Source organism: Dendropsophus ebraccatus, chromosome 14 (genome assembly GCF_027789765.1).
Source record: "Dendropsophus ebraccatus isolate aDenEbr1 chromosome 14, aDenEbr1.pat, whole genome shotgun sequence".
NCBI classification, from domain to species: domain Eukaryota; kingdom Metazoa; phylum Chordata; class Amphibia; order Anura; family Hylidae; genus Dendropsophus; species Dendropsophus ebraccatus.
In genome coordinates this window covers 39,451,308-39,464,884 of record NC_091467.1, presented here as the reverse complement: position 1 = coordinate 39,464,884, position 13,577 = coordinate 39,451,308, and the positions used below count along the sequence as shown (strand labels likewise).

The following is a 13,577-nucleotide window of genomic DNA, read 5'->3' as shown; positions in this document are numbered from 1 at the left end:
TTGGTCCTGTGTTTACATTCTCACTCTCAAACTATTATATGGTCTCTAGTGCAGAAATCGTGGTTCATAATGGTGTTTTTTTTGTAATTGTTATTTTGTATCATTTTCCTTAATAAAAGTTACGTTTTAAGCCTCTAAGTGCTTCTTTCTTTATAAACTGATAAGTTGTTGTCCATAGTAGCACGGGACTGTGTGTATCTTAGTAGAGGACGTAACCACCTCTCTCATAGTATGAGCAGGTGATGGGAGCTGTAGCTGGGTATTGGATATCACTTGCCTGCGATGCCACTGCTTATTCCGCCGGGCGCAGGGGGGGGGGGGGTTTAGGCGCTCAGTACACAGGAGCGCTCCCCCCCTCATTCTCCTTCTTCCGGGATACCTTCTCCCTATCCCACTGCTGACTCCCCGCCTGGCCGCCGCTCTCCGCTCTCATATACCGGCTCCCGATGCATCAGCGCGGACACCAGAAAGCATCGGGAGCCGGTATATGAGAGCGGAGAGTGGCGGCCAGGCAGGGAGTCAGCAGTGCTATAGGGAGAAGGTATCCCAGAAGAAGGAGGAGGAGGGGGGAGCGCTCCTGTGTACTGAGCGGCTCCCCTCTGCGCCCGGCGGCATAAGCAGTGGCATCGCAGGCAAGTCATATCCATTACCCAGCTACAGCTCACATCACCTGTTCATACTAGAAGCAGATGATGGGAGCTGTAGTTCAGTGTATATGCGGCGGATCGGCGGGAATGCGGCGGATCAATACATTCATGCAATACTTTTGGGAGCAGGGACACTTGCTCCCCAAAGCATTCCATAGATGTATTCATTCAATAAAGCACTGTACACTACACTACATTACATAGAAATCCATAGAAACAATAAAGTCCCATAGACTTCTATATAGAGAGCGCCCCCTGCTGGACACTCCATAGGAATTACACCTTTTGTCTTGACGTCACTGGATCTGAGAGAATTCTAAAACTTCCTGATCTACTAAATTAAGGGAAATAGCCCTATATGTGCATTTCCCATAATTAATGTACATTAGAAATTTGTATAACTTTTCAAGTAACAACATATCAAAAATTAATTTTGGCCGGACTTCTCCTTCAAGTCTGCCATTGCAAACTGCAATTAGTGATGCAAAAAGTAAGGGCTCATGTGGGTTTCTAGGTAAAAAAAATACAAGTGCTATGGCCTTTTAAACACAAGGAGGAAAAAACTAAAACGCAAAAACGAAAATTGGCTCAGTCCTTAAGAGGTTAAATGACCCCCTTCTTAAATCTATCACTTCTTATTCCTAACATCATTTTCTACAAAACAAAGAACTTACGTGGCAAGCAAGTAAGCACTTCGGAAGTGTATTAAGTGTTTGCAGGGCAGTCTTGGATAAACAAACACAGGTCAAATATAAAGAAGGCATTTTGATCCCACAGTTTATTGCATCATTGTGATCTCACTTGCCATATACTTTTTTGGAACACATTCTGGTGGAAAGACAGAATAGATAAGGGTAGCTTATTAATCCAGAGCCATATTGGATTTTTTAGACTCTCAACTTTAACTCCACATAGATTGAATTGGACAACTGAGAATACTAGATATGTATTATATATTTTTAATCTGTATTCATTGTTTTTATATTGTAAATATTTTTTCACATTGTATAAACCTCTCTATATTTATCTACCGTATTTTCCGGCATATAAGACGACTTTTTAACCACGAAAAATCTTGTCAGAAGTCGGGGGTCGTCTTATACGCCGGGTATGGTCGCCCCATACGGTGGGGGGGGGCTCAAAAATGGCCCGCATTCCCCACCGTATGGGGCGGCCATTTAAAAAAAACTGTTAACTACCTGGGCCCTTTCCCGGCCTCCACGCATATTCTCCTCAGCTCCCGTGGCCGACGCAGCCAGTGTGACGTACACTGACTGCGCCCGGGGATGCCCGAAGCTCTCCCAAGCAGCCGAGCATCGGAGACGCTCGGCTGCTCGGGAGAGCTTCAGAAGAATGACAGAGGCTTCGGGAGGCTCCGGAAGTCCTCGAAGCCTCTGTCATTCTTCCGAAGCTCTCCCGAGGGGAGCGGTCAGGCAGGGGTTAACATTTTCCGGGGTTAACATAAGACGAATCCCTGACAATCTGATTAAAAGTCAGTGGTCGTCTTATACGCTTAGTCGCCTTATACGCCAGAAAATACGGTATATCTTTTTAATATTTTTTTTACATGTACTGCAAAGAGGCATTTTTTAATCTAATATTTTTCATGTTTGTCTGTGTTATAAGGGCCAGCCATTTTAGGGTTAATTATTGTTTGGGTTAATTAGTTACTGCATGGTGACATCAGGTGGCATAGGCACGCTAACATTCACAAGCTTGTTGGTCTATATATGTACAGCTTCGAAACATGTGTCTGGAATAAAATTGTTCATTTCAATATAAGCTGCCTATGTCTGAAACAGCGCCCACTACCTATGTTGGAGTGGAAGAGTTTTGTTTGTAGTTAGTGATATCATCAAAAGCTTTTCCAACTGCATACACTAAATGTAAGTTCCAAATGTTAAAGAGGTTATTCAGAGCTAAAAAAAAAAAAAACATGGCCACTTTTGCCCCACTCTTGTCTCCAGTTCAGAAGTGGTTTGCAATTAAGCCCCATTTACTTCAATGGAACTGAATTTTTAAACCCAACCCAATCTGGAGAAAATACTGGTGCAAAAGTGGCCATGTTTTTGTAGCACTGGATTATCAAGCGCTACAAAAACATGGCCACTTCCCCCGAACGGTTGTCTCCAGGTTGGGTGGGGTTTTGAAACTCAGTTCCATTGAAGTAAATGGAGCTTACTTGCACCTGAACTGGAGACAACAGTAGGGGGAAAAGTGGCCATGTTTTTGTAGCGCTGGAAAACCCCTTTAAGTGGATGTAACCTATATATGAGTAGACTGGAAACTAACAACAGGTTAGAAGACTCTAACCCTTTTTTTACTAGGATGGTTTATAATACTTATATAAGTACTTGTTGAGTAAAAAGCTACTGGCTCCAAGCCATACCAATTTCCATGGCTCACTAGGTAGATACACATTTGCTGCCTGTTAACATAAACAAATTTTTTTTTATATTGATATTACTATGCAATTGTATTAGCATTACCTATAAAAATCTTAATTTGCTGTAATAAGCCAAACGTTTTTAAGGACAACTCCGGTGGGACCCCTCCCCCCCAAAAAAAAAAAACACAGACACACACAGACACCATACTCACCATCCCTCCAGTGACGATCGCCACTCCATTCGCCCGCCGTCCGCCGTCCAGTGATGTCTCTGACTTCCGGGTCCTGGGGATGGAAAAGGCTGCCAGTGCGCCTGCGCACCGGCAGCCTTTTCATTGGCTGGAGCGCATCACATGGCTTCCAGCAACCTCAGCCAATCAGGGCTGAGCAAGCTGGAAGCCATGTGATGCGCTCCTACCAATGAAAAGGCTGCTAGTGCGCATGTGCACCAGCAGCCTTTTCCGTCCCATTCACTCTCTATGAAGACGCCGAGGAGGAAGAAGACCCGGACCACCCTCTGACGTCGTCACCAGATGCTGCCCGGGAGAAGAGGACCGTGACGATCATAATAGGTAATGTGTACATTACTGTCTTTAACTCCCGGGCGGGGGGTTCGGGGCTCCGAAAGTAGGGGAAGGGGGCCAGACCGGGTATTTAACCACATTACAAAGTTATATAACTTTGTAATGTGTGTTAAATAAGCTAAAAAAAAAATTTGTCGTAGTTGTCCTTTAATGCATGTAACGCCTGGAGTAGTGAATCCACTGGACCGTCACCAGCGATGGCACTAACCTTACCAGGGAGCGGAGTCTAAGGGGCCGCTGGTTTTCACCAGAGCCCGCCGCAAGGCGGGATGGACTTGCTGCGGCAGGCGACCCCCAGGTCGCTACCCCTGGCTTGGTTGCTAGCGACGGCAGGCGAGGCGTGGCAGGAGCAGTAGGCAGGAGATGGTGCTGGCAGAGGTCTGTAGGCGAAACCGCAGGTGACAGGCTGAACACAGGAGCAATGGAGTTAACAGGGGAGCAGGAACCAGGAACAAGGACTAGGGACCAGGTAGCGGATAGGAATCAGGAACAGGGACTAGGGACCAGGTAGCGGATAGGAATCAGGAACAACAGGGAGCTGGGCCAAACGCTATGGGAAGCATGTAGAGGCTCCCAACACCTGTAATGGGGAAGGGCTGGAACTTATAGGGGAGTGATTGACATGTGGACCAATTAGGAGCGCACTGCCCCTTTAAATCTGAGACAGCCGGCGCACGCGCGCCCTAGGAGGCGGGGACGCGCGCGCGCCGGCCGGCACAGTGGGAGACAGGAGCGGAGGAGAGGTGAGGCGCCCCCAGGGGCCGAACTAGCTGCAGCGCCGGGTCCCTGCACAAGGACCCCGGCGGCTGCATGGGGCAGATGGGGGTCGCGGCGGCGGCCCGGAACACGGGACGCCGCCGCGGCCGTGACAGTACCCCCCCCCCCTTTGGCCTCCCCCTCTTTCTTGCCTGCAGATGGAGGCATCAGGCAAGTCTTGGAATTCCGCCGGTAGGCCGGATAAAGGCTTGGCGGGCTCGGGTGACAACATAGAGTACTTGGGCTGAGGTGACCTCAGAGACTGGTTGGAACAGTCCTGACCCCAACTAAGAATCTTCTCGGTTCTCCAGTCCAGCTTAGGGGCATGTAATTGCAGCCAAGGGAGTCCCAGGAGGATGGTGGAAGAAGAATGGGGCAGGACGTAGAAGGAGATCTTTTCCAGATGTGAAGTGCCCACCTGGAGGACTAGAGGTGCGGTCTGGTAGTGCACATGGTCGGTAAGAATCTCGCCCGTGACCGAGGAGATAGTCAGGGGTCTGGCTAGTGGGGTCACGGGTAGGTAGGTCTCGGGCGGAAAGCACGTCTCTCACCCGACTGGACAGGCCCTTCTTGAAGGTGGCTATTAGAGCGGCCTCATTCCAGTCTAATTCTGCCGCCAGGGTGCGGAACTGGATGGCGTAGTCACCAACAGAGGAAGTTCCTTGGGATAGGTTGAGGAGAGCAGTCTCAGCCGAAGACGCACGGGCAGGTTCCTCAAAGACAGAGCGGAACTCGGCCAGGAAAATTCGGAGATTAGCAGCCACAGGATCATCACGGTCCCACAGTGGTGTGGCCCAGGCCAGAGCTCTACCTTCCAATAGGCTGATGATGAAAGCCACTTTAGAGCGCTCGGTGGCAAACTGACTGCTTAGAAGTTCGATATGCATGGTGCATTAGGTCAGGAATCCTCTGCACAACTTGGAGTCACCAGAGTATTTACTTGGGAGAGCCAGTCTAAGTGTAGAAAAAGCAGCAGGAGGTGGTGAGCGCTGGGCTGTAGTATGCTGCTGTAAGGCGGCAGTGAGTTGCTGGATCTGCTGCGACTGTTGCTGGATTTGTTGCGCCTGTTGGGCGACCACTCGGGCTATGTCACGGATATCAGGCACCTCGCCGGGATCCATGGTTGGAGCCTACTGTAACGCCTGGAGTAGTGAATCCACTGGACCGTCACCAGCGATGGCACTAACCTTACCAGGGAGCGGAGTCTAAGGGGCCGCTGGTTTTCACCAGAGCCCGCCGCAAGGCGGGATGGACTTGCTGCGGCAGGCGACCCCCAGGTCGCTACCCCTGGCTTGGTTGCTAGCGACGGCAGGCGAGGCGTGGCAGGAGCAGTAGGCAGGAGATGGTGCTGGCAGAGGTCTGTAGGTGAAACCGCAGGTGACAGGCTGAACACAGGAGCAATGGAGTAACAGGGGAGCAGGAACCAGGAACAAGGACTAGGGACCAGGTAGCGGATAGGAATCAGGAACAGGGACTAGGGACCAGGTAGCGGATAGGAATCAGGAACAACAGGGAGCTGGGCCAAACGCTATGGGAAGCATGTAGAGGCTCCAACACCTGTAGTGGGGCAGGGCTGGAACTTATAGGGGAGTGATTGACATGTGGACCAATTAGGAGCGCACTGCCCCTTTAAATCCGAGACAGCCGGCGCACGCGCCCTAGGAGGCGGGGACGCGCGCGCCGGCCGGCACAGTGAGAGACAGGAGCGGAGGAGAGGTGAGGCGCCCCCAGGGGCCGAACTAGCAGCAGCGCCGGGTCCCTGCACAAGGACCCCGGCGGCTGCATGGGGCAGGAGGAGGTCGCGGCGGCGGCCCGGAACACGGGACGCCGCCACGGCCGTGACAATGCAATTTCCAATAAACCAGGTTAAAAAATATATACAGTTTTCATTCACTGAAAGCAAACAAGCATACTAATGACAAAAAGGGATTAAATAAAGTAGCAGCTCATTTACAAATTTGGAAAAAAGCTGCTAATTACATAAGAATGTACATAATAAAATAATATCAATAAAAGGACATGTCTAACCTGCCCATACGAAAACCTATTTTTTCCACGGCCAAGACAGAAGGAGGAACATATAGGGAGGGTGCTGTGGCTGTGACTGTAGAGGTGACCTTCCAAAAGAGACCAAAACCTGCATCCAAAAAGGAAACAGGTATTTCAAAAAACATAATATTGAAAATAAAATCCATCTAGTTCAACCTATTATCTTACAATGTTTATCCAGGGGATGGCAAAACACACATTTCCATTAGGAAAGGTCTAAATAAGAGAATAATACAAAATGCAGACAATAATGACCCATTGACATATTCTGGGACTCCAAACATTGATTGTCTAAACCATGGGTCTCCAAACTGCGGCCCTCCAACTCCCATCATGCCGGGATAGCTAAAGCTTTGGATTTGGCTGTCCAGACAAGACAGTGATCGGAGCGGCAGCACGGGGGGGGGGGGGGGGGGGGGGGGGGGGGTAATCGGAGCGGCAGCGGGGGTGGCGATCGGAGCGACGGCGATTGGAGCGGCAGCGGGGGGCCATCGGAGTGGCAGTGGGGGGGGGGGGCATTGGAGCGGCAGCGGGGGGCCGGGCTGCGGGCACGTGATCGCAAAACGATTTTTCCGTACGATATATCGTACAGTCTAAACGATGATCGTTGTAAAAAAAAAAATTGTTACTTCAAAATCGTTAATTGTACGATCGGGCCAATAATCGCCTCGTGTAAACTTAGCATAAGGGTCCATTTACACAGAAAGATTATCTGACAGATTATCTGCCAAAGCCAGGAATGGACTATAAACAGAGATCTGGTCATAAAGAAAAGCCTGAAATTTCTCCTCTTTTCAAATCCATTTCTGGCTTTGGCTTCAAATCTTTGGCAGATAATCTGTCAGATAATCTTTTTGTGTAAGTGGACCCTTATACTAAGTTTACACAGAGAGATTTATCTGACAGATTTTGAAAGCCAAAGCCAGGAATGGAGTTAAAAAGAGGATAGATCCCAGTCTTTCCTTTACAACCAGATCCCTGTTTACAGTCTGTTCCTGGCTTTGGCTTCTAAGATCTGTCAGATAAATCTGTCTGTCTAAACGCACCATTAGTTTAGGCCATCTGACAGATTATCTCTAAAAGATTTGAAGCCAAAGTCAGGAATGGATTTGTAAAGAGGAGAAAACTCAAGCTTTCCTTTAAGACCTGATCTCTGTTTATAGTCTGTTTCTGGCTTTGGCAGATAGATTATCTGACAGATTATCTGCCAAAGATTTTCTGTGTAAATGGACCCTAATGCTACGTTTACACGAAACAATAATTCGCCCGATTGTACTATTAACGATGTCGGAGTAACGTTTTTTTTCTCATAACGATCAGCGTTTAGACGGTACGATATATCGTACGGAAAATTTGTTTTGCGATCGCTTAAGCCTATCTCACACATAGGGTAAATCGGTGAACGACTATTTACACGGAACGATCTGCAAATTTTTTTGCGAACGATCAACGACGATTTGACAACTTGTTCAAAGATCAAAATGAACGATTTATCAATTGTTTGCAGCGTTTACACAAACGATTATCGTTCGAATTCGAACGCTATCGTGCAAATTTGCACGATAATCGTTCCGTGTAAACGCAGTATAAGGCTATGTTCACACTGCGTATCTTTCCGTCCGTAGTGCGAACCGCGAATATACGCACGTAATTTTGAGGTTGCTGCGTTCGCTTGAAAGTATACGATATACGCCCGCACAATGCACACTACGTATGAGCTTACGGCCGGATCGTATACGGCGCCGTGAAAAAAGACCATTGTTTGAGGACGGAAATGTTCCAACTCACAGCCGTGGATTTACTTGCGGTTCCGTACAGAGTACTTATTTCAGCCAAATTGAACTTGCGGTTTGCAATTAAGCTCCATTCACTTCAACGGAACTGAGCCGCAAAACCCCGCCCAAGCTGGAGACAAGAGTGGGGCTGTCTCTGGAAGAAAGTGGCCATGTTTTTGTAGTTCTGGATAACACCTTTAACAAAGCATCAACTCTGCAGCTTCAAATTTGCTGTTGATCCTATACCTATGAAAGTATCCTTCAGGGTATAATTACATGTGTTTTTTTTTTACTTGGGTGGGTGGGTGGTTGGGGGGCAGGCTTTCCCAATGTAAAACCATATAGAAGGTTAAGTGTCAAAACTTTAGAAAAATGTGTTTTTCATGAGAAAACATCCCTCATTTTCCACACAGTTTCCGTAATTGTTAGGGAGCTTCTTTTAGGTCATTTCTTTTTCAAAAGTTTCAAAAATGTCCCAAATCTCCCACTTACAGGAGATAAATTATTAAATTCACACCACCTTTAAAGGAAAAATCTGCGTTTTCTAAAAGCAGACAGCCTGGAGGGGGAGGGGCTACATTAATTTCAAGTACGTGCCCACAGGCCCATGGTGAGTGGCAAGAGCGGCCGTTGGACCACCACGGGCTCCAGGATCTCCAAGATGTCCACATCACGACCTGGCTGATGGACTGGCTGCTCAGCCAGTCAGTGACTGGGGCGGGTCGACTCTCCAGTCACTGATTGACTTAGCGGCCAGTCCATCAGCCTGGTCGGCATCCCCCCCCCCAATTGTGACGTCATCACAACTCAGTGAAAAATAACTCAGCCGGTCCAGCCACTCACTGCTAGCACGGGGTAGAGGTAACTGCATACTTGAAATAAATTACCCCCTGCAGGCTGCCGGCTTTTAGAAAATACCAGACTTCCCCATTAAAGATAATCTGTGAGCTTAAATTGATGTTCCACACTGCAGACACTGCTAGATAGCCATTGGGTCAGGAAGACTCATGGTACCAGCTGTGCTTCCAGGATGTAGCGACATACTGTACTTTTATTCTTTGATTCAAAGAGGCGTTTCCAAGCTCCTGAATAGCTGCAAGCTAAATGTTTTGTCTCCCCTTTTGTCTCCCCTTCCTTCCTACTCGATTGACACCTGGAAGCCAAGCCCAATGCAGGTTCAGGTTTGGGAGAGGGAGGAGCTTTTACAGCTTGCTGCACTTCATGAGCTCGGGAAAGCATCTTTGACTCTTCTTACTATACAAAAAAACATTTTTCTACATCCAGGAATCACCAGGAATTTGGAACGTGAACTGCAGCTGACAGATTGCCCTTAAGTGTCAGACCCCTTTTTGCCCATTTAAGCTATTTATGTTCCGATTGGACAGCACAGCACTTTTTAAAGAAAAAAATAATACAACTCAAAAAACTTTGTGCATATAACATCCTACCAGATACGGCATACAGGCAGCCTATGTTTTCACCTTTGTTGGTTCTCTAGGAACTGTTCTTTGTTGAAGCACTCATATACCCATCCTGGAGCAAAAAGAGCAGCAGAGAAGCCATACTGCCGTATCATCTCTAATGACTGAAACAGAACACAGTTCAATCTATGTGAGAAATTAAGGTAGATTGACATAAACCAAATTTACAAAAGTGACATGCCATTATAGGAATTGTGTATGTTATATTACAAAGTTTAAACTGAACTTTTATTAGCAACTATATGATGTGTAAGTTAAAGGGGTACTCCAGCGGGGGGTCTTTTTTTCAATCTGGCCGGGAAGGAGGTGGCTGAGGGCAGTGACGTCCACTCACCTCCCCGGTTCCATCGGCAGGTCCCGTATCCCGCGCTCTGGTGTCAGCTGCCCGGCCGTTTCCTGGTCTCTGAGACGTGAAGTTTCTAGTCCACCCAGCCAGTCAGTTGACGGAGGTGGGATCCCGCCTTCGTCACTGACTGGCTGAGCGGACTTAAAACGTCACGTCTCAAGCCCGCGTCAGAGACCAGGAAGCGGGGACCAGAGCGCCGTGATACGGGACCCGCTGCTGGAACCGGGGAGGTGAACGGATGTCGCTGCCCTCAGCCACCTCCTCCCCAGCCAGTTCGAAAAAAAGCCCCCCCCCCCCCACCGGAGTACCCCTTTGATGTGTCTCAACGCATTAAGGCTGGGTTCACACTACGTATATTTCAGTCAGTATTGTGGTCCTCATATTTCAACCAAAACCAGGAGTGGATTAAAAACAAAGAAAGGCACAATGTTGAAATTGAGTGGATGGCCGCCATTTAATGGCAAATATTTGCCATTATTTCAATATAACAGCCGTTGTTTTAAAATAACAGCAGTTATTTACTGTTATATGGCGGCCATCCACTCAATTTCAACATTGTGTGGACAGAGCCTTTCTGTGTTTTTAATCCACTCCTAGTTTTGGTTGCAATATGAAGACCACAATACTGACTGAAATATACGTAGTGTGAACCCAGCCTAAAAAATAAAAAACATATACAGTAGATCAATCGAAAACATCAATGAAAATTGTATTAAATATGTAGCTCTAAAACTAATATTAGGGTTTTCCAGGACATCTCTTAAACGGACCAAGCTGTGGTACCAGACACAGCCACACATGCATTTAGAACATTTCTTTTGCTTTGTTGTTTCACTATTTATTTCATTACAAGTTTACAAGTGGACCAAATTATTATCTTGTCCTTTTTTCCTTAGGGTTCTTTTATCTAAGCCACATAACTGGTGACAAACACATTTGCACTAAGAAAAACAAAATAATGGTGCACCCACCAAAGTATTACAATAGAAAATCACTTATTTTATTTGAATCACTTACACAGAAAATGACATAGCAACTAGAACAAACATTTAAAAACACTAAAAACCCAAAGCAGGTAAACCATCACACAGGGGTTGGCATCAATACACCCAACCCCCCACAGGGGACCTGCTCCTCTCCTGAGATCTTTGTCGGAGCCCTAGGTCTAATATAGGAATAAAATTATATTATTGCTAACTGCTGAAATCAACCCCTATATATAAAGTGCTGGTGCTAAATAAATAAATAAATAAATAAATAAATAAATAAATAAATAGCAATTCATGTAATACAAAAAATATATATAACAATTGATGTATGTAACAAAAGTGCAAACATGCAATATAAATATCTTAGAACACCACTACCCAAAAACAGCCTGCAAAAGAATATATATATCTATATCATAAAAATGAAAGTCTGTCTGTCTGTCTGTCTGTCTGTCCCATATAGACTTCCAAACGTCTGAACCGTTTGACCCCAAATTTGGCCCACAGATACATTGGGTGCCCGGGAAGGTTTTAGCGAAGGTCCTGTCCCCGCCAGATGTACAGGAGAGGAGGGGGGGGGGGGGAAGAGCGGCGCCCCATAAAGATGAATGGGAAAATCTCTACACTGCACACACAGGTGATATAATTAGCTGCAGCTCTGCACAGAGGAAACGGCAGTTGGGAGCCTTAGCAACCAATAGGATTACTGCTTTCATTTTCACAGTGAGTTGTGGTTGCTAGGACAGCTGCCTCACAACATCCACAGTAATAACTGGTAGACCCCCTACTCCATCTGTACAGTACATGTATACAGGACCTCCTACTCCATCTATACAGGTATACAGGGCAGTATTACCAGCTGGTGCTGCCCTAAGCACTAAACCTGAAGATGCCCGATCCTCACTCACCAATTAGCATCAGGACTGGTAGGTAATAGCTCCACACGTCACATTTAACACTGCCACACCAGACTTGACCAAAACCACCACACCAGACCTGACCAATACCGCCATACTGTGACTGGATAACACTGCCATACCAGACCTGATACCACCATACTGTGATCGGATAACACTGTCATACCAGACCTGACCAATACCGCCATACTGTGACTGGTTAACAACTCCATACCAGACCTGACCAATACCGCCACACTGTGACTGGATAACACTGCCACACCAGACCTGACCAATACCGCCACACTGTGACTGGATAACATCTCCATACCAGACCTGACCAATACCGCCATATTGTGACTGGATAACACTGCCACACCAGACCTGACCAATACTGCCATACTGTGACTGGATAACACTGTCATATCAGACCTAACCAATACCACCATACTGTGACTGGATAACACCGCCACACCAGACCTGACCAATACCACCATACTGTGACTGAATAACACTGTCATACCATATCAAATAAGACCACCACACCAGACCTGACCAATACCGCCACATTGTGACTGGATAACACTGCCATACCAGACCTGACCAATACCGCCATACTGTGAATGGATAACACCGCCATACCAGACCTTACCAATACCGCCACACTGTGACTGGATGACACTGCCAAACCACACCTGACCAATACGGCCATACTGTGACTGGATAACACTACTATACCAGACCTGACCAATACCGCCATACTGTGACTTGATAACACCGCCATACCAGACCTGAACAATACTGCCATACTGTAACTGGATAACTCTGCCATACCAGACCTGACCAATACCGCCACACTGTGACTGGATGACACTGCCGTACCACACCTGACCAATACGGCCACACTGTGACTGGATAACACTGCCATACCAGACCTGACCAATACCGCCATACTGTGACTGAATAACACTGCTATACCAGACCTGACCAATACCGCCATACTGTGACTGGATAACACTGCTATACCAGACCTGACCAATACCGCCATACTGTGACTGGATAACACCACCACACCAGACCTGACCAATACAAAACTCACAAACAAAAGCATGCCAAATGTATCGGTGGCACATCCAAAATCAAATACCAACCAAGTAGGGCTGGGCGATATTGGCTTAAATCAATATCGCGGTTTATCGCACATGTAGCTGCGATAACGATAATTGAACGATAACTATGACACGCCACTTTGTAAGCCACACCCTCTTTTTGCAAGCCACACCCACTTGTATGTGCCAAATTGGGGATATTTTCTTTCTAAGGATACAAACACACACGGCATATATGCTGCGTATTTACTGCTGCGATACACCGCAAATACGCAGCAGATTAGATCTAAATAACTGAACACAGCATCAAATCTGCTGCATATCGTAGCAGTAAATACGCTGCGTATACGGTGTGGGTGTTTGTACCCTAAAAAGTATTTAAAAAAAACCAGTAACTTACTCAGCAGCAACTCAAGGCTGTGTATTTAGTCTATTGTGACTATTATTTGTCATTATTAGGGGTCTTAGCAGAGTTATACAGCTACATACACACAGGAAGGGACAAGTCTCTATATATACACACAGGAGGAAGGGAGACTGCCCCCCTTCCTCATGT

The 13,577-nt window shown here is 46.9% G+C and overlaps 1 protein-coding gene across 1 annotated transcript in view; it reads right to left on the bottom strand.

Annotated features, from left to right (window-relative positions):
- The window catches only part of ENGASE (endo-beta-N-acetylglucosaminidase), a 104,809-nt gene that overhangs the window by 47,831 nt on the left and 43,401 nt on the right, over positions 1 to 13,577 (bottom strand). The window contains exons 8-9 of the mRNA XM_069951560.1: positions 9,682 to 9,785; positions 6,405 to 6,513 (exon numbers count right to left, since the gene is read on the bottom strand). Coding sequence (XP_069807661.1) covers positions 6,405 to 6,513; positions 9,682 to 9,785 — 213 coding nt within the window. The remainder of the gene's footprint in view (positions 1 to 6,404; positions 6,514 to 9,681; positions 9,786 to 13,577) is intronic.